Below are 24,037 nucleotides of genomic sequence, written 5' to 3' on the forward strand. Positions count from 1 at the left end.
CGCATACGACGGCTTACAGGGTCTATGAGACGTAGGGTTGAGTCAGTGATCCGATCACGTGGGTCCTACACACGTTATTGACGCAAAGATCGCTAGAGGTCTTCTCAGAACAATGACTGTATGTTAGAAAACATAAACGTCATCCACACTGTCCGTGATGGACCTATAGCTCCATACTTAAATTGAGGTGAAAATATGCCTAAAATTCCCAAAAAATTTCACCTTAAATTATTCAGAATAAAATATTGAAAACGGCATGATTGTTATGTTTTTATGTGACCATAATATCACTTCTCCAGAAAATATAACAATATCATGGGTATATTACACTGTTTTGACGACAACAAACTTGTAATGTGCGAGGTTGTAAAAAAACGGGGGGGGTGCTTAACTTAATTCTTTGTGTATATATTAAAAAAAATCGAGACATGATTGATCCCCTCCCTCTGCCCCTTCCTAAGAAATATCAGAAGGCCTATATTAATTATTGAAAGGAAATTTACCACATACAAAGATAAAAAGAATATGGACAATTTTCTAACTTCAAACCCTTTGAGGATTTGTGGCCTGCCGCAAGTGCGCTTCTTCTTCAGTCCTTGACAAGTCGTGTGAATGCAACAAAGATCCCTCCCCATCACGGTTGGCGTAGCATGAGAGTGATCCGCCATTTGCATTGGTTGACTCGGCCGGCAGCGAAGCATTGTGAAAGTTCACTAGTTCTTCAGCAAGATGACCAGATATTTGCGTTATTTCTTTGCTCGCTTGAAGTTTATCAGGAGTACGTTTACCTCACCGGTGGTTTAGATCTACGAGATGTCAATCATTCCACAGGAATAGTTCAGGATTTCTGTGCTTTCACGATGGAGTTTCGTTCCCACTTCTATCCGTGTCTAACGCAACAAAGTGACTGGTGCACAACCTCGAGTTGTGGGTAGGTTGCCAAACATCGAGTTGTCGTATTATATGGTCCTTATCCACTGTGGCCGCTTGCTGGTATTCACAAGAAATGGTCGGAACATGACACTTCTCCTCCACGGATATTTCTTGTATTCCTATATTTCCACGAGTCCAATTTGCATCCAGGAGCAGAACAATTATTGGTTAACCATCTTGAAATTTCCCTCAGTTTGGCTCAATTGTTTGAATGCTGAAAATTGTGTTAAAAATATTATTTCAATTATGGATTTCGCTTTGGAGATGAGGGCTAAAAGTATCCCTGATTAGAGGAAGCGAGTCGATGAAAGCGTACGCACAGTGCATGTACGGAAGCCATTGTTTATGTTTCCGAGACAATTCAAAAGTCGTGTATTGGCCACATCGTTCCTAGATGTCTCAATTCGCTCCATTTTCTCCTAAATATCAGTGATCTCTCCAATATCCTAGAAAACCCTCTTTGCAGACGATTCCTCCATTCCAGCAGCACTATTGGCAGATCTAGATGCGAGGTTGCTCCAAAACCTGGAACACGTCATTCAGTCTCGGCCAGTCTCAAATCCTTGCCTTGTTTCTGTTGAAGGGCGTTTAGCAAACACACATATAATTTATTGATCAGCGAATAAGTTTAGTACTTCACGCGTCTAAATTTCACCATCGATCATGGCCTTCCTGGGCAGATGTGTATCAAAGCTAGCCCCCGGAACCCAGCAACAGACTCGGTGCCTCCCATTGTGACAAGACCCTGTTTGGTAGTTCTGAATTTCTCACAACCTGCTGGGCTTGTCAATAGCTCGATGGAGTACTGCTCTCCCTCAATGGGCTGTTGCTTCTCCTTTCCTTACACCTTGCTCTTGGATGCATGGATTCAACTCTCCAAATCATTGGCATCTCCGAGAAAGATGCTGAAGAGCAAGGCCTGCTGCTCTCCCATTCCAGACAGAATGGTTGGTGGCCTTGGTTTTCCACACCGTCTCGTCTGGTATCGCCCCCGCCCCTTGCTCTTTCTGCCCTCCAATACTGACTTCCTTGTTGATCTTCAAATATCTAGGCTCCATGTGCTCCTCCACTCCTCAGACTCATATAATATACCCAGGGAATGTACTAGAGAAGTAATCGACTTTCAGACTTGTGCTCAGCCTGGTGTTGGCTTAGTGGTTAGGGTGCCGGCTTGGGATCATAGGATCCTGGGTTTGAATCCCGGCCCATCGCTGAATTTAATTAACACCAGGGGGGTTGACTCAGCCTGTCATCCTTCCGAGGTCGGCAAATTGAGTACCAGTTCACTGGTACTGGTACCCTGCGTGTCGCAAGAGGCGACTAACGGGGTTGGCGGCAGAAAGGGCATCCGGCCATAAAAAAACTCCAAAAAAAAACATTGCTTCAAAAAGGGGACCACGGTGCCCAAAAAGGCCAACCCCTGCTCTGCGGGGAAAAATGGCCTCTCAAGGTGGTTCTAGACTTGTGCTTACAACCCAAATAGTTGTCCCTTTCCTTTGCCATCCATGTTCCTCCAATTACATCACCATTTAACATGGGAAAAACAAAAGGTTTCTTAATCGGTATTACTTCATCCTGCTTCGTTTCATTGCTGCCATTAATTTATTGTCCAGTAGTTGTCCGAACTTGATGAATAAATGTTATTTATTTTATTATCCAGCTCTTTTGGCTACAAATAGATTAGGGCCTGTCAGTCCAGTAAGTTTTCAATTTTCTTTTCCTTTTGTCTGATTATTCCTGCTGTTTCTTTACTTCCATCTTGTGAAATGGATGCTGCCGCTTTCGTGTTGATTAATTGGAACTTCCATCACGAAGGTTTAAATGAAATGGTAACTAATTATTGAGACTTTGCCATTGTTGTGTGTTTGTTTCTCTGTTTCCAAGCAAGTTCACTTTCTCGTTTAAACCCAACTCTGCCCCTAGGCAAAGCCTGCGACCCAGTGGATCGACAGTTCAACACGCTCATTCCTTGGTGTCTCCCACACACGGCCAACCGGCACAACCACTGGTCTGGCCTGTACGGGCGGCTGGAGTGGGATGGCTTCTTCTCCACAACCGTCACTAATCCCGAGCCCATGGGGAAGCAGGTAAGGATATCCGCTTCCATCTCGTGTCGCTGACGCTCCTCTAGTTGCACAATAGATTTATGGATGAATCGTGACCTGCCCGTTTCCTCTTCTTCCACCCCAGCCTCACCCCTGCTCCCAACTTCCAATCCCTTCCTCCTTTTTTGTTTTCTATAAACCAAGCACTCATCGCCTATTTTCCATGATTATGTGAGCCAAGGCAGTACTTCTTCATACCTAACTAGAGGGCTCTTATCACTGATAGTACCCAGTATAACCAACTTGTAATACAGTATTAGCCAATTGGTAGCACTTGAAATTCTTCCTCAATAAAAAACGAACTCGTTTTCCAAAGAAACGGCATCCATAAGTGGAAATGAACATTTTAATTTTCTTTGCTGGAGATTAAATTTGCTCATGATGTATATTTAGTAATCTGGGAACCATAAAAAAGTGTGACACCACAAACACCAAGGTTAAACACTTAATTCCTCCCTCTGGAAACCATAATAACACCAAAAATCGAACAAATTGCTTATCCCTTTATTTGAAGTACATACGTGAAGGGAAACGCCTTTATTTTCTGTATTTTTACACTATTCAGTGTTGAATTCTGACTAAAAGCTGAAATTACGCACACAAAACGTTAATTTATTACACAAAGAAATACTCATCCCTTTATGTGGGCAGTTTATTGATCTTTATGTGGGCTTTATGTGGGCAGAAAGAATATGGTTTATTCTTTCTGATCTTTATAGGTAATAGCCCGCTGGAGCCCGGATTACATGCCTGTAGCAAAAACCTGCCTATTGCTTATGACTGGCACCCCTTCTGTATTTTCACACTACTCAGCCATAAACTCGAGATAAAAGCAAAATTACGTACAAAAACCTTCATTTATTAGACAATGTGCCCACCCCTTTATTTGGGGGTTGGGCGGTGTGTATTGGATACAGACAGCTGCTGCAATCGCTCCCAAAAATGAAAATTACCTAGGGTACATACATGCAGCAAAAACGTGTACTGCGTATGTGCACAAATAACACATCGTGGTTATACAGCTCGGATAGCAATGGGCTGACACCCAAGGCCCGAGGCCTTTGCTGCGTCACAAAATGGCACCTGTACGATTTGTTTTGAGGTTAGAATTGTGGGTGGAATCAGTTGAGCTATGAAAACCGATAGAGTGGGGCACCACATACACCCAGACTAATCACAATGCCTCCCCCCTGGGAACCATAATTACCTCGGTGAAGATTCACTTACTTCATTTTTAACTCAACTGGACTACCGTCCAGTTGAGTTCATCACATACTGAACCCTCCGGCGTCCGTCGTCATCTGTCCGTTAACTTTTCGACGTTAACACTCCAGCGTCCACAAATATCAACCGATTCTGATCAAACTTGACATGCAGCATCCTTACCCCAAGGACCAGGTTGGTATTACATTTCAGCCCGATCCTTTGAAAAATGGCGGACTTAGGCGACCATTTTGTTTTTGGTCATGAAAGACGTTAACACTCTAGCGTCCACAAATATTAACAGATTTTGATCAAACTTAGAATGTTTAACCCTTACCACACAAGGTAGGTTGCCATTGCATTCCAACCCGATCCGTCACAAAATGGCCGCCATATTGTTTTCAGCTCCGAAACGACGTTAAGACTTTAACGTCCACAAATATTTATGGATTTTGATCAAACTTGGTGTGCGAGTTCAGTTGAGTTCTGCTTCCCTGGAAGCTCTAGTTTTTTTCGTCATGATCAATAGCAAAACCCAACTTTCATACACGTATCTCTGCGTGAATGAGAAACTAAGTTTGGTTTTATTCTTTCTGATCCAAATTGCTTGTAGATCTCAATACACAGCCCTGGGTTTTGAATAATTTAAGTTTTTGTTGTTGAAAAATGTGTATTGCAGGGCAGGGTACTACACCCAGAGCAGCACCGCGTGGTGAGTGTGCGTGAGTGCGCTCGGTCGCAAGGATTCCCCGACACTTATCGCTTCTTTGGAAACGTTCTTGACAAGCATCGGCAGGTGTGCACTCCTTGGGTCCAGAGGTTCACTTTGCTTGTCCAAATCTATGCGAGACAAACTATAAATTGTATTATGTAATTAATAGAAAAAGTATTCCGGTTGTAGCATTGGTACCATGTCGCCGTCTCCCCTGCAATGGAAGCGATTGACTTTTGATTTGTGCAATAAAAGCACGAGTAAAATGGTTGTCATCCATTTAAAGGATCATAAAGCACACAGTTTGGCCCTCACCCAATTTATTTTTTTAATGTTTACTCCGAGCGGGGTAAAGCTTAGAATATCAGCACTTTGTTGTTATATTTTCTCAAAGTTCCAGTTTCTCGAACTTTTTCGAATTTTCTCGAATTCGACATTTTCTTGAAGTTCCAGTTTCTCGAACGAAGTTCTCGAAGTTCCAGTTCTCTCGAACAGGCCTGTGGCATAGACAGCCGATCAGTCTCTTAGGAGTGACCCACATCGAACATGGCGTACGCCCCTCCCTCCAGCCCCCGCCTTGGTGAAGCCAGAGCCACAAGGGAGACGCAGGAGAGGGTGGGCTGGCCCATGGGGATCGATCAGTGCTCTGCCTGTGATCAGTGCTCAGTAGGAGAGGGTGGGCTGGCCCATGGGGATCGATCAGTGCTCTGCCTGTGATCAGTGCTCAGTGCTCCGCAGGAGAGGGTGGGCTGGCCCATGGGGATCGATCAGTGCTCAGTAGGAGAGGGTGGGCTGGCCCATGGGGATCGATCAGTGCTCAGTGCTCCGCAGGAGAGGGTGGGCTGGCCCATGGGGATCGATCAGTGCTCTGCCTGCGATCAGTGCTCAGTGCTCCGCAGGAGAGGGTGGGCTGGCGCATGGGGATCGATCAGTGCTCAGTAGGAGAGGGTGGGCTGGCCCATGGGGATCGATCAGTGCTCCGCAGGAGAGGGTGGGCTGGCCCATGGGGATCGATCAGTGCTCTGCCTGTGATCAGTGCTCCGCAGGAGAGGGTGGGCTGGCCCATGGGGATCGATCAGTGCTCTGCCTGTGATCGTGCTAATCTGACGAAGCTGGACAGTGAAGTGGTGATGATTTGGCCCTGACTTGCGTTGGGAGGGGGGAGTGGGGTGGGGGGTGGGGGGGTACAACCACCGTAAAGAGGCATCCCTGATAATTCGACACTTTTGATCCTTTATTGTAGATAACTTGAACCATTTTACTCATTTTTATTCTCTTGTGCCTGCAATGCAAACCACTTGTTATTTATTGGAATGAGCAACTATATTTTCATCGGTGTACCTTCGTCATCTGATCCTTACTTGAATACCCAGATCGGAAATGCTGTTCCTCCTCCACTTGCCAAAGCGTTGGGCCAGGAAATCAAGGCATCCATGTTGAAAAGACTAGCATTGCAAAGGTGAGAAATATGTATATGTATTCTCTTGTGGGATTTTTGAAAGGTGGGCTGCCTTAATCAGTGGTATTTTAATGTCCATAAGTTACCCTAATGACAGTGAATCAATCCACGATTTAACGCCAGTGATGGGATACACAACCTGGAATATGCAATTGTTTCATGAAACAGGCTGGCCTAGATAGAGGTATGGGCATTCTCCTCTAAGTTGTAGAAACTAAGATTGAATCTCGACCCAGATATAAACTGTCATTCCGGTATTCCACAGGCGGGGTGATTCATCATTGTGTGTGGTGTCCCTCGAGGTGGATGTTAAAGCGTCGTTACGAGGTAGTGGATATTGAAGATCCTACGCACGGCACGGTATCCATCGTGAAGAGTAGGCGAGCTATCCGCCGGCACCCTGAACCAATTACAAATTCCTGCTCTAACCAGCAGAGGGCACACCCACACCCTCAGCCAATGACGCCACCGTGCAGCCTTGTCCTGCAAATGAACAAAGCAAATCAAGTTGCTTGCAAATCGAGTCATGATCCAAACAATCTGGAAGAAATTGCCAGAACGCTAATTGAAGTATGTTAAAGAGCACTTTTTGCTCTGATTGGTCAATGCCTGCAATGTCAGCCTGCATGGTGGTTAACGTACCTCAATTGACATCTTGTTGATTTCGTGCATGGTTCGACCTGTGTGTCAACACTTCCCTTCTCCAGCAAGACTAGTTACCTCCGTTATGTTTTCACCCCTGTCTGTTTGTTTGTGAACAAGATATCTCAAAGTTTTGGACGGATTCGGGCGAAATTTGTCAGATGTGGCGTTTGTGACGAGGATGAAATGATTAGATTTTGGTGAAGATCCGGATTCGGATCCGGCTAGTAGAATTTTTTTTAGTGATTCTTTGGTCTTTGGCAATTTGACATGCAAACATGAATGAAGTGTCCTTTTATGTTTTCAGGCATAAGGAATCCAATGGCACCATCACTTATAAAAAAAAAATAACCACCTTTAGAGGCCATTTTTCCCCGCAAGTGGGGGTTGGCCTTTTTCGGGAACCGTGGTTGTTGTTGTTTTTTGGTCCCCTTTTTGAAGCAATGTTTTACGGCCGGATGCCCTTCCTGACGCCAACCCTTTTTGCCACCTTTAACGACAAACAGGGAATTACCAGTGAACTGGTACTCGATTAGCCGACCTCGGAAGGATGACAGGCTGAGTCAACCCCCCTGGCGTTAATTCAGCGATCGACCGGGATTCGAACCCAGGATCCTCGGATCCTAAGCCGGCACCCTAGCCGCTAGCCCAACACCAGGCACCATCACTTATTCTTTCAAAAAGAAAAAGCATAGAAATCTTCATCACGACTGCATGCTGACATCGACTACGTCCAATCTGAAAAACAGGCTTTTTGCTCCATTGTTATCCAAATCCAATCCAACCTGTCCAGCCACGCCTCAGAAATTTGACAGCATGCTAGAGAACATCCATAAAATGACGAATCATAGTCAGACTTGGAATCACCAGGGAATAATGGCAGAAGTCACGTGATGGTGACGTCAACGATGCCTGATAGCTGTGAATTTACATGGAATATAGCCCAGGAGATTGGATCGGTGAGGCTCTGGTTCTCTCCTTGCTTATGAGCTGCTGTTGCTTTTTGCCACTTCTTCTCATCTTTAAGGGCAGCCTTTACATGAGGGTCATCACCTGTAGGAGTACCATATCGACGGAAGGGACGAGAGGGTACTCGAAACCCGTCATAGGAGTCAAATTTGTGTACGAGTCGGGTCGTGACGGGATCTGCTTGTTCGAGGGCTTTCGTGCAGCTGTTTTACGTTCAACACCATGGGATTCGGTTATACGATTCTGAAACGGGGATATACATGCACCATGAAGCGTGCCATTCCACCAAAGCTATGCCATGCAAAAATCCATCGGTGTTCATCATTTTCTTTGCCTACTCGTTCTTCCGGCTGCCGGCATTGTACAACTTTACTTGGCACTGAGAATATTTGGCATCCTGCGCCATTAGGTCACCAGAGCCAAGTTGTACTCGGTTTTTGATCTTGTAGTTTCGGTGCATATCGTTTGATGCACCGAGTAATTTTTGGCGTCATAACGTCATGAAGAGGTCTTGTGTTCTAGAATTGGTGCAAAAGAAACATATGTGACATTGGGGAGGTCTGTCTTTACATGTCGCCTGTCAACGGATATTTGGGCAATCTCCTGCCTCACCTGGTGTTGGATTAGCGGTTAGGATGCCAACTTGGGATCCTGGGTTCGAATCAAGGTCAATCACAATTAACACCAGGGGGGTTGACTCAGCCTGTCATCCTTCTGAGGTCGGCAAATTGAGTACCAGTTCACTGGTAATTCCGTGTGTGTCGCAACAGGCGACTAACAGGGTTGGCTGCAGGAAGGGCATCCATCCATAAAACATTGCTTCAAAAAGGGGACCAAGGTGCCCGAAAAAGGCAAACCCCTGCTCTGCAGGGAAAATGGCCTCTAAAGGTGGTTCTAAAGGTGGTTCTCCTGCCTCACCTGTGGATGCAGCAGTTCTTTGTACTCTCGCCAGTCGACTGATAGAACACTTCAGGTGACAGGATGTATGACATAGAGTACGATTTCTGGACAAGGTGGTCACAATGCCATCTCCTTCATCAACCTTTCTTCTTCATCAAGACTTCATCAATCAACTGGTTCACAACAAATTGTCAAATCGTCGTAGCCACTCCAACATCTGTCCATTTAGAGTTTGCTGGACATTGAAGTGGAGCTGAAGAATGTTCTTGACACAAGGCACACTGGTGTGGGCATAGGTTACTGCAGACTTTCACTGAGGTTTACACCTCTTCTTTGCTGACATGTGACGACATCTGCTCAACCATCTGAAAAGAAATCAAAAAAATTATATAATTCATAAAATTAATAGCTATGCATTTATTTATTTTTTAGAATAAATGCCGGTGGCATTGGATTCCTTATGTCTGAAAACATAGAAAAAGACACGTCATGTTTGCATCGCGAAAATGCAACTTAATGGATTTTTTCGCAATTTGTGTCGTGGCCATCTTGGATTTTTCCCATTTATGGGCGTCGGGGGAATCTTCAGCTTGGCACCATATCTGAAATCATTTAGTACATGTTAAACCTGATCGATGCCAATTTTGGTGCTTTTACCACAAAAGCCACAATTTTATCACATATCTGCCCCATTATTATGTTGCAATATCGAATGTTGCTCGTTTGCAGGAAGTGAAAGCCCTCTTTTTCACAGGAAAATTGCTCTGAGCAGCGACTCCTCTTAAAAGAACAAGATCTCAAGTGCTCGGTCTTCGTCCATACACGTGATCTTTTAAAATTGAATTTTGACTTGTTAGTGTTTTTATGAAAGGAAGTAATAAAGCATTTGCTTTTAATGTGCAAACTCAGCACTTGTTTTGATGTTTGTTTAAATTCACAACTTCATGACATTTCTAAACCTTGTTCATGTTTTTATTTCCAAAGATCAGACATGTAAGAGCTACATCTAATAAAAGATTCACCAGCAAATAAACAGGACGGTGAACATGTGGCTTTACCGCCATCGATGGACATGAACCAGTAGCACAGCGGAGGTTAACGGCAAGATAAACAAGAAAAAGAGCAATCGGAGATTGCAAACCCTCGCCAGGATGTATTTTCAGTGGTTTAAGGCTTTTGTGTTAAAACAAATATGGCGGCCAAACCACGTGACTGATGACGTCATTCTTTTTTTTTTTCTAAACTAATTTATTCCTAGATTATGCTCAAGAAATTTAATCTTTATCAGATGAAGTTTTGTACTTGTCGAATTATGACGTCATAATGGAGGCACCTATGACATCATTAACATATTTTATTCCCCATGGAGTTCTTTACAATGAGCCATGTCAATTTTTTCTATTCAGCACTTTCGGAGATAGAGGTGCAAAGTTTTTCGATTTTTCCGAGATGGCGGCCGAACCACGTGACCTATGACGTCATAATTAGCATAAAAAAATTATACAGGTGGAGTTGCACCTATGGTGAAAATTTCCTGTCAATCGGACCAACGGTTGCAGAGAAAATCATATTTATTCTGTGCGGACAAACGGACTGAAATGCAATACCCTCTCCTCTGGCGCGAGGGTAATAAACGAGCGCGTGCTGGACCACACAAAGCTGACCGAGAGGTTTTATACAAAACCGATACACATGGAAATGGCAACCACAGGTGTAGGACTAACATTGATGTGTGGTAATTCCCCACCACACTAATAAAAAACCAGAAACGAGTGGGAGTGATGCTCAACGGTCAGATGGGATGTAGCACTGGAAGGAAGAGGTGTGGTGGCATTGGCAACTAAACCAATGGAGGAATGTGGATGGAAACAAAACGATCCATCCTCATCACCCAGAACGACAACAATGCAGGAATAAATCACTTGGTTGTCACGACCCCCCCCCCCCCCCCCCCCATGAGCGATGTAGGCACACAGCCGTAGTAATATATTGCTTTCTTGCATGACCTACAAAACGGGTGGACACGATTTTGGTATGAATTTATAGAGAATATTATAGGAAACATTCTGTCACTTTTCACACGAAAGATTTTGGTACGTTAATGAGTAATTTAGATTTTAATGAATTCTTTACATGTTTAAAATGTGCGCGTATCCTCGAACGGAAAATCCCGGAAAATAACCAATCGGAAGACGTGTTCAATATATCATCGGCAATTGGCCAATGACAACCGCCGTACCGGAACGGTGCGGTAACGCCTTGAGACAACATGGCGGCCTCCAGTGATGAGGACGTGTTGTCTTCGAGTGACGAAAATACTCAAGAAAAAGTGTTTTATGTGCATCTTCCCGTCCAAAAAGTGCAAAATTGTCCAATTTTCAGACAAAACATGGTCCCGTTTCTTAGAATATGTCAACAAATGGAAGTCTTTGGATGGTCCTCAAGCAAAAATTGCGAGAGATTACGTTGCTCAACACTCGGCAGGATTCAGTGCAGATTCCAACCCAGCACTGTCGCCAGCAATACCACTTCACGGAGGATTCCATCACCAGTGTTACGCACGCTTTACAGACTCCCAACGTGTTGAAAGGGTGATGGAAAGCATGAAAAAGAAAGCCGATGACTTAGCCTCTACGGGTAGGTTTAAAACGTGCACTTTATAAGGTTAAAATTTGTTACAAATCAATTATTCTCCAATGTTCTTATATTACTGGTTTTATGGGTTTTCCACATTAATTTTTGTTTCTTTGTGTGTGTGTGTTTTCTTTCTATACAGCAACCGTGCCCCAAGCTGATGTCGGTGGAGAAAAAGTTGAAGCAGAAAATACAAAACCAACAAAGAGACGGGCTCTTCGTTCCAGCTTTGGAAGACCTCCAGTGCCAGCAAGATCACAGCATGTTCTACCAAACATATGTATCCTATGCCAGAAAGAAAAAGATGCAGATCCACCCGCAAGAGAAAAAAGGAACACCTCGTCGTCACATGTTCAACCATAGATGCTGTCCATTTACAGCAAGCAGCAGAAGACTGGAAATGTGTCACTTCTCATGCAGATTAAAGACAGGATTGTGTGGCAATCGAAGTTAGGTACCACAACTCATGCTACATTGCTACAGGGACTTTACACGCTACCTGACCAGGCCAGCCAACACACAAACAGGAAGTGATACGTCCTATTCAGAAGCATTTGAAGTTTTCAGCAAGACAGTGAAAACTCACATCATTGACAACAAAGAGATCATGAGACTTAAAAAAGTGAATGACTTATTCATCAAACAAATTAAGATAAGCCATGGAGTTGAGGCAAATTCATATAAGTCTGGATACTTGAAGCACAGGTTATCAAAGAAATTTCCACAGCTATGTTTTATAACACCTCACATGAAATCACAAGGAGACATCGTCTATGTTAATGACATTTCTACAGCTACACTTGTGGAAAAGCAGACAAACCTTCAAGAAGCCACGCAAAGCACGACCCACAGTGAAATGGATTCGACAACAGATGACACAGAAGCACTATCACAAGCAGGCCACCAATCACAAATGGGCTATGTGTATGCTGATCCAAATGCACTGCACAATACTTACATGACAGCATTAGATCTCAGGCAAACAATCAGAGAAGTCAAACCTACTATGCCATGGCCGACAGCAGAACATCTGAATTTGAAAGAGGCAGAAGCAATTGTGCCCTGCAGCCTATACAATTTTTTAGCATGGGCAGTTGGCGCATCTGACGAGCCAGACACGGAGAAGATGGTAGATGTATCTGCACCAAATCCATAGAAAACTCCTGTCCATATCACAGGATATAATTTCTCTGGCTTCTAAAGGACGGAAAGTGATGCCTAAGCATATGTCACTTGCTATGACAGTGCGTCATCTATCAGGATCAGCCCAGTTGATAGGACTGTTAAATGGTTTGGGACACTGTTTCAAACTCTGTGATTTTAAATCATGATACAGCACTTGCTACACAAGAGGTTAGTCGTGGTGAAGATTCCCTTCCATCCACCACACAGCCAGGGATTCCAACCACGTTAGTATGGGATAACAATGACTTTGGAGAAGAAACGTTATCTGGACGTGGAACTACCCACAACACAAATGGCATTGTCGTCCAGAGTAATATCAGTCCAAGAACTAATCAACCTAGGTCCTCCAGCACTAAAGATCCAGCTGTGAAAAGAACAAGAAACAGGTCAATGCAGCCGCCAGTGGTGAATCTAGCTACATACTACGGGGGGGGAAAAAGGAAGGTCCAGTGCCGTTTGCAGAGCATGTTTCACTCCTTCAGTCTGCTAATGCACCCTTGCTGCAAAATCCTATGAAGGTCGACCTAGCCTACTACATTACAAAATTCAGAACAGACAAGATCTTGCCCTCTTGGACTGGGTTCAACCAGCTCCTTTCCCAAGTTGAGGTTCCACCAAAGTCTGTAATAGGCTATTTACCTGTCATTGATGGGAGCCCCACAGAAATGGACACAGTCCTTACAATTCTGCAGAGAAGTGTCGAGATTGCCGATCAGCTAAGCTTGGAGACGGTTGTCGTTGTGATGGATCAAGCAATCTATGCGAAGGCACAACTGATTAGGTGGAGAAATGCACAGTTTATGAAGAGGCTGGTCATACGACTTGGTGCTTTTCACACAGCTATGTCCTTGGTTGTTTGGGAAAGCGCTTTAGAGATGCTGGCCTTCAGGATATCGTGATAGAATCGGAGATTGTTGCGACAGGCTCGGAAAATGGGGTGATGACTGGTAAGCACTACAACGGAGCAGTCAGAGCTCACAAGCTGGTGGTGGAGGCAATGCATCAAATGCGACTCAATGCTTATCTGGACACCATTCCTGAAGAGGCAAACAGAGTAAAACAGCTGATGGCAGACTTGGCCCAAGCCTTCCCCAAACCTGAATATCAAGAAATCTTGAATGGAGAAAGATTTCATCAGTTTGAGACATCTTACAGTCAATTCATAGAAGCTTGCAACAAGAAGCAGACCTTTGGATTCTGGAGTTCGTATATTGAGATGGTAGAAGTTCTCCTGTTCTTTCTTCCTGAGAGGTACTCGTGAAGCAAATTGGGAACTTCACTTGGCAAGTGTAAGACGTATGCTACCATGGGTGTTTGCATATGACCACCTCAATTATAGTAGATACCTTCCTGTGTACTGGCTTGAAATGTCTGATCTTGCAACTACCCACCCAACAATACATCAGCAATGTCTGGAAGGTGACTTTGCTGTTCAGAGGAGCAATAATGCCTTCGCCAAACTTGCTTATGACCAAACTATTGAACAGACAGCAAACCGTGACTCAAAAACAAAAGGAGGTATGACAGGTTTTACAACCAGTAAACGAACTGTAAACAGGTGGATATGGTCCCGTCATGCAAGAGGCTTAATCGCTCGAGAATGTGAGGCCATGGCAGGCAAAGAAGAGCAGAGCACAACACGATCAGATCTCCTGCAAAGCCGTATGAAACGGGATAAGGCAGATGTTAAGAAAATTGTGGATACAACTAACAGTATGGTCAATCCTTTCGACTATGAACAAGATGAGCTGATACACATCACGTCAGGAGCAGTAGCGACACAAGATGTCCAAACTGATATGCAGACTGCGTATGAAAGGGGTGAAACAGAATTCACCAAGTTGTCCAGAGAGCGTCTACAAACAGGAGAACTGGACTTGTTTGTCAGCATGAAACAAATGAAGCTGAAGACATTTACCAGTATGTCTAAGACTGGAAAACGCAGAGTACATGGAAAGGATGTCTCCCTGAAAGCCCACAGAAATCTGCGAGCAAGACTGGTCGTGATTGGACGGTACAGGAATATTAATCTGCAGGAGCTACTGACGTATTCCTTGGGTCCGTTACCACTCTCACTCGCAAATTCTCAAGGGTCTCTGGTCAAGACCAACAAAGCCAACTTGCTCCATGCCCTTGAAAGTCAGCCAGAGAAGCCTCTAGCAGAAACTCCCATTATACGTGGTGTGTATGTTGTGGATGGCATGGCTATGATACAGCAGTTAAACGTGAACAAGGTACCAGGCCAAAGAACATTTCTCAACCGTTCTCTTGCCATCTTGAGACGTCTTGTGAAAATGGCAAAAGCAAACAGATCACAAGAGATTCACTTTGTGACCGATACCTACAGGCAAGTCTCCATTAAGAATGCCGAGAGGGCCAAGAGAGCAGAAAATGGCTCTCAGTTGATGCGAATTCATGGCCAGGCACTTCCTCAACAGCGGAAGAAGTTCCTCTCAAATGGAGAGAATAAGGAATTGCTAGTGGAGTATTTGGATGAGACATGGACTAAAGTTCCCACATCAGAATTGAGGGGAGTGAAGGTTTTCTTGGCACATGGAAGGATGTGCCATTCTTTCTCGCCAGGAAAGGAGGTGACTGATCAGGTGCTAAAAGTAGAGGAGCCACATCTCTGCTCCACACAGGAAGAAGCCGATACGAGGATGTATTTGCATGCAGCATGTGCAGCCCGTACCTATGCCGACGTCATCATTGTCGGTCCTGATACTGACGTCTTCATTATTGGTATAGCTCTTCAATCCATAGTTCCTACACATATGTATTTCCATACGGGGAGAGGAGTGAATTTGAGAACCATTGATCTGCAGTCTGTCCATGATAGTATCGGAGATGATGTCAGCCAGGCACTAATTGGCCTACATTGCTTCACTGGGTGTGACAGCGTAAGCTCATTTTACGGCAAGGGAAAGAAGAAAGCCTTTAATCTTCTTCTTAAGGAGAGGGAGCTGTGCAATGCTTTGAAGGACCTTGGCGAGCATTTTGACATACAGCTAGACTTAGTAGCAGCATTGGAGGTATTTGTTTGCAAATTGTATGGACAACACAGCATCACAACCGTCAACGAGGCCAGGTACATGTTCCAACTGGCAAGGAAATCTGAAATCACAATGCCTCCCAACCAAGATGCTCTGAGGGAACACATCAAACGGGCCAACTACCAAGCAGGTATGTCTTCCATAACGTTTACAGTTTCATTGTAAGATATAATTTGTAAGACTTGTGTGCAACATGTAAACCTGTCATAATTATGTGTAAAGTTAATCAGGTGCAAAAATAATACTATATTTTGGGAGTCAGTAAGGAAATAAATGCCTTGCTCATATTCCTTTGTTAGTGTTTTTTAAACATCAAATCAACGATCAAATATTGTGAAAAAAACCAAAATATGAATGTGTTTAATTCAGAGATGTCTTATATTCCATGATCATAATGCATTTTACTATGTACACAAGGCTGAAAAAGGAATGAAGCAGATCTCATTATGAGGCAGACTTCACAATTTAATGTTACTGTTCAATACCTTCATTGCAGCATAACATAACATTGGAAGGTAACAACTGAGGCAGAATTTTTTTTTCACCTTTTCAATATTTTCAGGTATTTACAAGAGGAGCCGACAACCAAATGCAGAGATACCCGTTCCTGATGGGCATGGGTGGAAGATGGAAAGCGGTGAGCTAGTCATCAACTGGATGAGCCTTCCTCCTGCTCCAGACAGTGTTATGGAGTTAACTTACTGCACTGGTAACTGCAAGAAAAGTAAATGTGGTGATGCTGATACTTGTACCTGTCTTCAAAACAATGTTCCATGTACATATCTGTGCAAGTGTGCTAGAAATAACTGTTGCAATATCACTGGACACAATGACTTAGACGATGATAGTGAGGATAATGATTCTGATGATGGCAGTGATGGGGAAGTAGAGGAACCTGACACAGAAAATGAATGAGTTTAGTGTGTGGTCCATTTTAGGCTCGGAAATTTAACACCAGGAACATGCAATTGATTCACATAGTGAAAAATTTCCTCACTGCTGTGAAGAATTATTTTGTGCTCATGGTCCAAAAGCATTTCTCATCTTGAAAGATGGCATACTTGTATAAAGTGACATCAATATTAGATCACTGCAATTTAGGAAATAAAATTTCATGCAAACCTTTGTCACTCATTTTAAAATATTTTTAAAATCAGAATCTATACATATTTATGTTAATACTATTTTCAACTCAATACATACCATACACTTTGTGTTATTTGAACTCTCAATGTGTTTTTTAAAAATAACGTATACTTGATCTAAGATGACATTTTGGGCCAGCGGTTCTCGTTTGTGCAACATTTACGCTTGTGAAAAAAAGTATGTTGCTCGTGGTACTATAGCCTTTCATTTACCATCATGTTTGCCCCCACCCCAGAGGTAGGTCACTAAATCAAAAAACTAAAACGATATTGGTCTCTGGGCCCACAGTCTAATGTACCTTGTTGGTATTTCCATCCATTGATGCCCTTGCTTGATGAACGAACCAGAAATAAAAACAAGCAAACACCTGTGCAAGTGCTTTAATGAATCGATATCGCTCCCTCAGGGCGATTGTTCATTACCCTCATCATATAAGCACCTGGTCACATGTCCTGCAGTGTCGAACAGATGTGATGCTCAGCGCGTTTGAAAAAGACAAATCTCTGCTTGTGAAACAAAACACTCGGGTGCTGTGAGACGTGTGCAGCATCCACACTCACTTCCTTGTTTAAAATCAAATGCAGACTATTTGCCACAACCCAAAAAAAAGTAAAATCGGTCTCTTTCTAAAAGATAACGAACAAACAGCCCTGGGTCTGCTATTTTATAGCTGTAGCACTACCTCTCCCAACAATACAGCAACAACCATACCCCCCCCCCCCCCCCCCCCTCTCCACAACACCAAAAAGTCACTGTGCTGCTGGTAAGACACCACGATTCTTCCTGCCAGGGCCCACCAAGTAGTTTCTATAAAACTAATTTGGAAGTTGGAAGTTGGAAGTAAGGAACAAATTATGGTTTTCATGTCGGAAAGGTTAGTTTTTGCAGCGGTGCACTTCGACTACGGAGCGTTGGTTTGCAGACAGAGTGTAGCATGGAAATATCGCATGCGATGGTGGGTGGGATCAACTGCACATTTTAGACGAAACCGCAGAACGGAAGTGGGGAGGGAGGGGTGAGGTGTAAACCAGCACAAACCAAACGTGTGCATGCTCACTGCGGCCCAGTTCAAACGCGGGGGTTGTTGGAGGCAAATTATGCAATGCTCTGACGTCATAATCACCGATCCTTTGTTTTGGATTAGGTGCACAGCAATGGCGACTTGTGTTTATGTTCCAGAGTGTGCTGACCCAGGAAAAAAAGAAATGTACAAATAAAAAAGAAATGTGGGGATTTTAGTGGAGCTCGTCGTATGAGGGGGGGCAGGCAGGGGAATGTTTCGTCAGCTCCTTGAAGAAACCAGGTGATGCAAGATGTGACTTGCCCCATTGTCACTTGATTTGCAGCCACTTGGGGTTAATCCACTTCTTCCATGTCACTGTGATGTGGCACAGCGCTGGCATTTTTCCAGTCCTTTGTACCTGCGCAGGTTTCCTCGACTTGTTCAGGTAGTAGCTCGGAATCCGAAGGTCCATCTCCCACGCTGGTGACGGGAAACGCCATCTGGAAGGAGGGTTTGGCGATAAATGGTATCGATACCATGTATGACATTGAGCAAGACGTGGAGTGATTCACTGTGAATGAAAATAAGCTCGTGTCAAAAACTTGTTCCGTTCGCGTACAGATGCCATCTTGAGAGGAGCGTGAGCATCAAATTATGTCAGGTGACTCAAATCGAAGGTTACATATTCCATTTCCATGTTAAGTAAATGGGTATTTTATCGGTTGACATTTCTCTACCCGACAAGAGCTTATCATGAGCAGACCCTTTAATATCCACCCTCCACCAAACACCTTTTGGAGAGTCATCTTGTCCTCCATGTTGGCGGAGATGGAAGGGCTGGACAGTCGAGTCATCGGGGTGTTCCGGCACCGGTAGAACAACACATAGGCAAACCTCGTTTGAACCCGGTCTTCCTCGACAGCAGTGACGATACTGTCATCAAACAACCGCCAACCTGCACGACATTCCCCACCGACACAGCATACACTTCAAAAACGCCACAGATCAAAAGGCCCCACCCACATTTGACAGGTGACGCCACAGGCAGCCAAGAAAAACAACTTCCAGAGTCTGTTTAGCAATTGTCTTATGCCTCAAAATAAACCACATACATCCGAGGCATAGGCACAAAATATGACATCTATTGTACAAGCAAAACAAAGGCTTAGAATTATTTATTTTTACTTTTTGCAAAAAACGAGCCATTACACTACTCGCGGTGATGTACCAATGTCGCTGGCCTGCGAGTTGGGGATCTGAGGAAGCCGTGCGAACGCAGTATAATGGCCACCAATGAGCCCACCATAGTGATTGATCACTCCGTACAGGTCGTAGATAGCCGGCCTGCTTTGCCTCTGGGATCCGATGCAGTAGTCACTCAGATCTAGACCACTGGGGTGATGGCAATGGTTTAAAAATAAAAAGAGCTGCATATAAAGTACAGCACAGTCTTTCTCATCAAAGCATGAGCTGTTCCCATCAATGTAAGAGCAGACGGGAACATCAGTGACATGGCTCTTCAATCCCAGCCACAGCAGAAACGAGAACGCCACTCAGTAGAGCGCATACTCCCGCCGTGGGTCAAGTTGGAATAGTACGATTTCACAAAAGTTTGAGGGAGTAGTTAAAAGCCAACACAAGGCAAGACAGACACTGCACAGATATATATATATATATATATATATATATAAGCCCACCGCAGTATAAGCAAAACACCGTAGTATATAATATATAGAAGATTAAAAACACCTCACAGCCACGAAACACGAAATTAAAAACACCTCACAGCCACAAAACACGAAATTAAAAACACCTCACAGCCACGAAGCACGAAATTAAAAACCTCAGCCACAAAACACGAAATTAAAAACACCTCACAGCCACAAAACACGAAATTAAAAACACCTCACAGCCACGACACACGAAATTAAAAACACCTCACAGCCACGAAACACGAAATTAAAAACACCTCACAGCCACGAAACAAAAAACACCTCACAGCCACAAAACACGAAATTAAAAACACCTCAGCCACAAAACACGAAATTAAAAACACCTCACAGCCACGACACACGAAATTAAAAACACCTCACAGCCACAAAACACGAAATTAAAAACACCTCACAGCCAGGAAACACGAAATTAAAAACACCTCAGCCACAAAACACGAAATTAAAAACACCTCAGCCACAAAACACGAAATTAAAAACACCTCAGCCACAAAACACGAAATTAAAAACACCTCACAGCCACAAAACACGAAATTAAAAACACCTCACAGCCACAAAACACGAAATTAAAAACACCTCACAGCCACGAAACAAAAAACACCTCACAGCCACAAAACACTAAATTAAAAACACCTCACAGCCACGAAACACTAAATTAAAAACACCTCACAGCCACGAAACACGAAATTAAAAACACCTCACAGCCACAAAACACTAAATTAAAAACACCTCACAGCCACGAAACACTAAATTAAAAACACCTCACAGCCACGAAACACTAAATTAAAAACACCTCACAGCCACGAAACACGAAATTAAAAACACCTCAGCCACGAAACACGAAACTAAAAACACCTCACAGCCACAAAACACGAAATTAAGAACACCTCACAGCTACAAAACACGAAATTAAAAACACCTCACAGCCACGACACACGAAATTAAAAACACCTCACAGCCACGAAACACGAAATTAAAAACACCTCACAGCCACGAAACAAAAAACACCTCACAGCCACAAAACACGAAATTAAAAACACCTCAGCCACAAAACACGAAATTAAAAACACCTCACAGCCACGACACACGAAATTAAAAACACCTCACAGCCACAAAACACGAAATTAAAAACACCTCAGCCACAAAACACGAAATTAAAAACACCTCACAGCCACAAAACACGAAATTAAAAACACCTCACAGCCACAAAACACGAAATTAAAAACACCTCACAGCCACGAAACAAAAAACACCTCACAGCCACGAAACACGAAATTAAAAACACCTCACAGCCACAAAACACTAAATTAAAAACACCTCACAGCCACAAAACACTAAATTAAAAACACCTCACAGCCACGAAACACGAAATTAAAAACACCTCACAGCCACGTAACACGAAATTAAAAACACCTCACAGCCACAAAACTAAAAACACCTCACAGCCACAAAACATGAAATTAAAAACACCTCAGCCACGAAACACGAAATTAAAAACACCTCACAGCCACGAAACATGAAATTTAAAACACCTCACAGCCACAAAACTAAAAACACCTCACAGCCACAAAACACAAAATTAAAAACACCTCACAGCCACGAAACACGAAATTAAAAACACCTCACAGCCACAAAACACGAAATTAAAAACACCTCACAGCCACGAAACACGAAATTAAAAACACCTCACAGCCACAAAACACGAAATTAAAAACACCTCAGCCACGAAACACGAAATTAAAAACACCTCACAACCACGAAACACGTAATTAAAAACACCTCACAGCCACGAAACACGAACTTAAAAACACCTCAGCCACAAAACACGAAATTAAAAACACCTCACAGCCACGAAACACGAAATTAAAAACACCTCACAGCCATGAAACATGAAATTAAAAACACCTCACAGCCACGAAACATGAAATTAAAAACACCTCACAGCCACGAAACATGAAATTAAAAACACCTCACAGCCACAAAATTAAAAACACCTCAGCCACGAAATTAAAAACACCCCACAGCCACAAAACACGAAATTAAAAACACCTCAGCCACGAAACACGAAATTAAAAACACATCACAGCCACGAAACAAAAAACACCTCAGCCACAAAACGCGAAATGAAAAACACCACACAGCCACAAAACACAAAATTAAAAACACCTCTCAGCCACAAAACACGAAATTAAAAACACCTCACAGCCACAAAACTAAAAACAACTCAGCCACGAAACACGAAATTAAAAACACCTCAGCCACAAAATTAAAAACACCACAGCCACGAAATTAAAAACACCTCACAGCCACGAAACACGAAATTAAAAACACCTCACAGCCACGAAATTAAAAACACCTCACAGCCACAAAACACGAAATTAAAAACACCTCACAGCCACGAAACACGAAATTAAAAACACCTCACAACCACGAAACACGGAATTAAAAACACCTCACAGCCACGAAACACGAAATTAAAAACACCTCAGCCCCAAAACACGAAATTAAAAACACCTCACAGCCACGAAACACGAAATTAAAAACACCTCACAGCCACAAAACACGAAATTAAAAACATCTCACAACCACAAAACACGAAATTAAAAACACCTCACAGCCACGAAACATGAAATTAAAAACACCTCACAGCCACAAAATTAAAAACACCTCACAGCCACGAAATTAAAAACACCTCACAGCCACAAAACACGAAATTAAAAACACCTCACAGCCACAAAACACGAAATTAAAAACACCTCACAGCCACGAAACACGAAATTAAAAACACCTCACAGACACGAAACACGAAATTAAAAACACCTCACAGCCACAAAATACGAAATTAAAAACACCTCAGCCACGAAACACGAAATTAAAAACACCTCGCAGCCACAAAACACGAAATTAAGAACACCTCACAGCCACAAAACACGAAATTAAAAACACCTCACAGCCACAAAACTAAAAACACCTCACAGCCACAAAACACGAAATTAAAAACACCTCAGCCACGAAACACGAAATTAAAAACACCTCACAGCCACAAAACACGAAATTAAAAACACCTCACAGCCACGAAACACGAAATTAAAAACGCCTCACAGCCACGAAACACGAAATTAAAAACACCTCACAGCCACGAAACTAAAAACACCTCACAGCCACAAATCACGAAATTAAAAACACCTCACAGCCACGAAACACTAAAATAAAAACACCTCACAGCCACAAAACACGAAATTAAAAACACCTCACAGCCACAAAACTAAAAACACCTCACAGCCACAAAACACGAAATTAAAAACACCTCAGAGTAGTGTGTATATATGTTGCTTCTGGGACACTCTCATTTTCCCATTGACTTACATGTTAATTTTTCCCCTCCCTCATTGCCCCTAAACACCTCTATTTCTCTCACCCTGTTCTTTACGAACCTTCTAACCTTTTGACATGTTATCCTTATTCATTAGACCACTTAAACAATGGTCCTTCTGTGTGAACCTGTGATCCTTCTGACCTTATGGACCTTTTAACCTTTTACTCTTAATATCATCTGGTGAATCATCTTTGGCCCACTCAAACAACGACCCTACAAATATTTGTTTATGCGTGGGAAATAATTTAATTCTTTTGCCACTCTCTTCACCATCTAATATATTAACCAAAAATATGTTTGAGTTTGGTTCTTTATTAAGATATTTTAACTGAGCTAAGATAAAATGATAAACCTCCCTCAATGTTATTGTCTGAGCGCCTCCAGTGCCGCCCACTTTTTGGTAAGCTCCGCCCACTTTTGGTAAGCCCCGCCCACATTTTTACTAGGCTCCGCCCCCTTTTGCTAAGCCCCGCCCACTTCTGCTAAGTTCCGCCCACTTTGTTAAGTCCCACCCACTTTATAAACTCTTCAGCATTGTATCATTTCCAGGGAATTTCCATCACATCATTTCCAGTTAAGACACGCCCAGGGAATTTCCACAGGAAATGACACACCCAGTATAAAAGGCACCGACCACACAGGCTTTTTCAAACACGCTTTCTGCTTCACTTGAGAATGGACTACTATGCCGAAATGGAATGGGATAACTTTGCTATTCCTTGGAGTCCTACTACCTGTGTAGAACTCAACCTTCAGATTGATGAACTGGACTCGAACCTCTTATCAATGGAGGTAAGTTTGTTTATTTATTAATTTATTAATTTAAATAATTATTTATTTAATTTTTTTTAAATTTTTAGATGAGACTCGTGTAAGAGTTAACAAAGTTTATTTTAATATTCATAGAGCTTGATTTGTACAAATAAAAATATTGTATTAAATTAATACATTGTTATTTTCTTTCACAGGAAATTGTATCTGAGATAC

The 24,037-nt window shown here is 43.0% G+C and overlaps 3 protein-coding genes and 1 long non-coding RNA gene across 7 annotated transcripts in view; 2 read left to right on the forward strand and 2 right to left on the reverse strand.

The window, feature by feature from the left end:
• DNMT1 (DNA methyltransferase 1) overlaps positions 1–9,831 on the forward strand; it is a 142,429-nt gene extending 132,598 nt beyond the window's left edge. For all 4 annotated transcript variants that reach the window (XM_068132592.2, XM_078766314.1, XM_068132593.2 and 1 more), the window contains 4 exons: positions 2,857–3,020; positions 4,921–5,037; positions 6,327–6,412; positions 9,678–9,831. In XM_068132592.2, the coding sequence (XP_067988693.2) occupies positions 2,857–3,020; positions 4,921–5,037; positions 6,327–6,412; positions 9,678–9,708 (398 nt within the window). In that variant the 3' untranslated portion in view covers positions 9,709–9,831. The remainder of the gene's footprint in view (positions 1–2,856; positions 3,021–4,920; positions 5,038–6,326; positions 6,413–9,677) is intronic.
• A 134-nt stretch (positions 9,832–9,965) lies between these two features.
• LOC137437894 (uncharacterized) lies at positions 9,966–16,916 on the forward strand. Its single transcript, XM_068132606.2, has 2 exons — positions 9,966–15,925; positions 16,358–16,916. Exons 1-2 carry the CDS (start codon positions 14,041–14,043, stop codon positions 16,708–16,710), a joined length of 2,238 nt encoding a protein of 745 aa, XP_067988707.2. The 5' UTR covers positions 9,966–14,040; the 3' UTR covers positions 16,711–16,916.
• A 390-nt stretch (positions 16,917–17,306) lies between these two features.
• The window catches only part of USP19 (ubiquitin specific peptidase 19), a gene marked incomplete in the record, with an annotated part of 203,680 nt that continues 196,949 nt past the window's right edge, over positions 17,307–24,037 (reverse strand). Inside the window, 3 exon segments of the mRNA XM_078766316.1 lie at positions 17,307–18,444; positions 18,736–18,899; positions 19,173–19,336. Of these exon segments, the coding sequence (XP_078622442.1) occupies positions 18,298–18,444; positions 18,736–18,899; positions 19,173–19,336 (475 nt within the window).
• Positions 19,636–21,335, reverse strand: LOC144888411 (uncharacterized). Its single transcript, XR_013620987.1, has 3 exons — positions 19,914–21,335; positions 19,850–19,881; positions 19,636–19,725 (listed from the first exon to the last, which is right to left on the reverse strand). It is a non-coding gene; the product is annotated as an uncharacterized LOC144888411 (long non-coding RNA).

The sequence above is a fragment of the Myxine glutinosa genome, chromosome 12 (assembly GCF_964187855.1).
Source record: "Myxine glutinosa chromosome 12, kmMyxGlut1.1, whole genome shotgun sequence".
Classification (NCBI taxonomy): Eukaryota; Metazoa; Chordata; class Myxini; order Myxiniformes; family Myxinidae; genus Myxine; species Myxine glutinosa.

Coding starts and splice junctions, on each gene's coding strand:
- LOC137437894 (XM_068132606.2), top strand. CDS start 14,041: ATGCTACCATGGGTGTTTGCATATGACCACCTCAATTATAGTAGATAC. Junction 15,926..16,357: donor ACGGGCCAACTACCAAGCAG/GTATGTCTTCCA, acceptor CAATATTTTCAG/GTATTTACAAGAGGAGCCGA.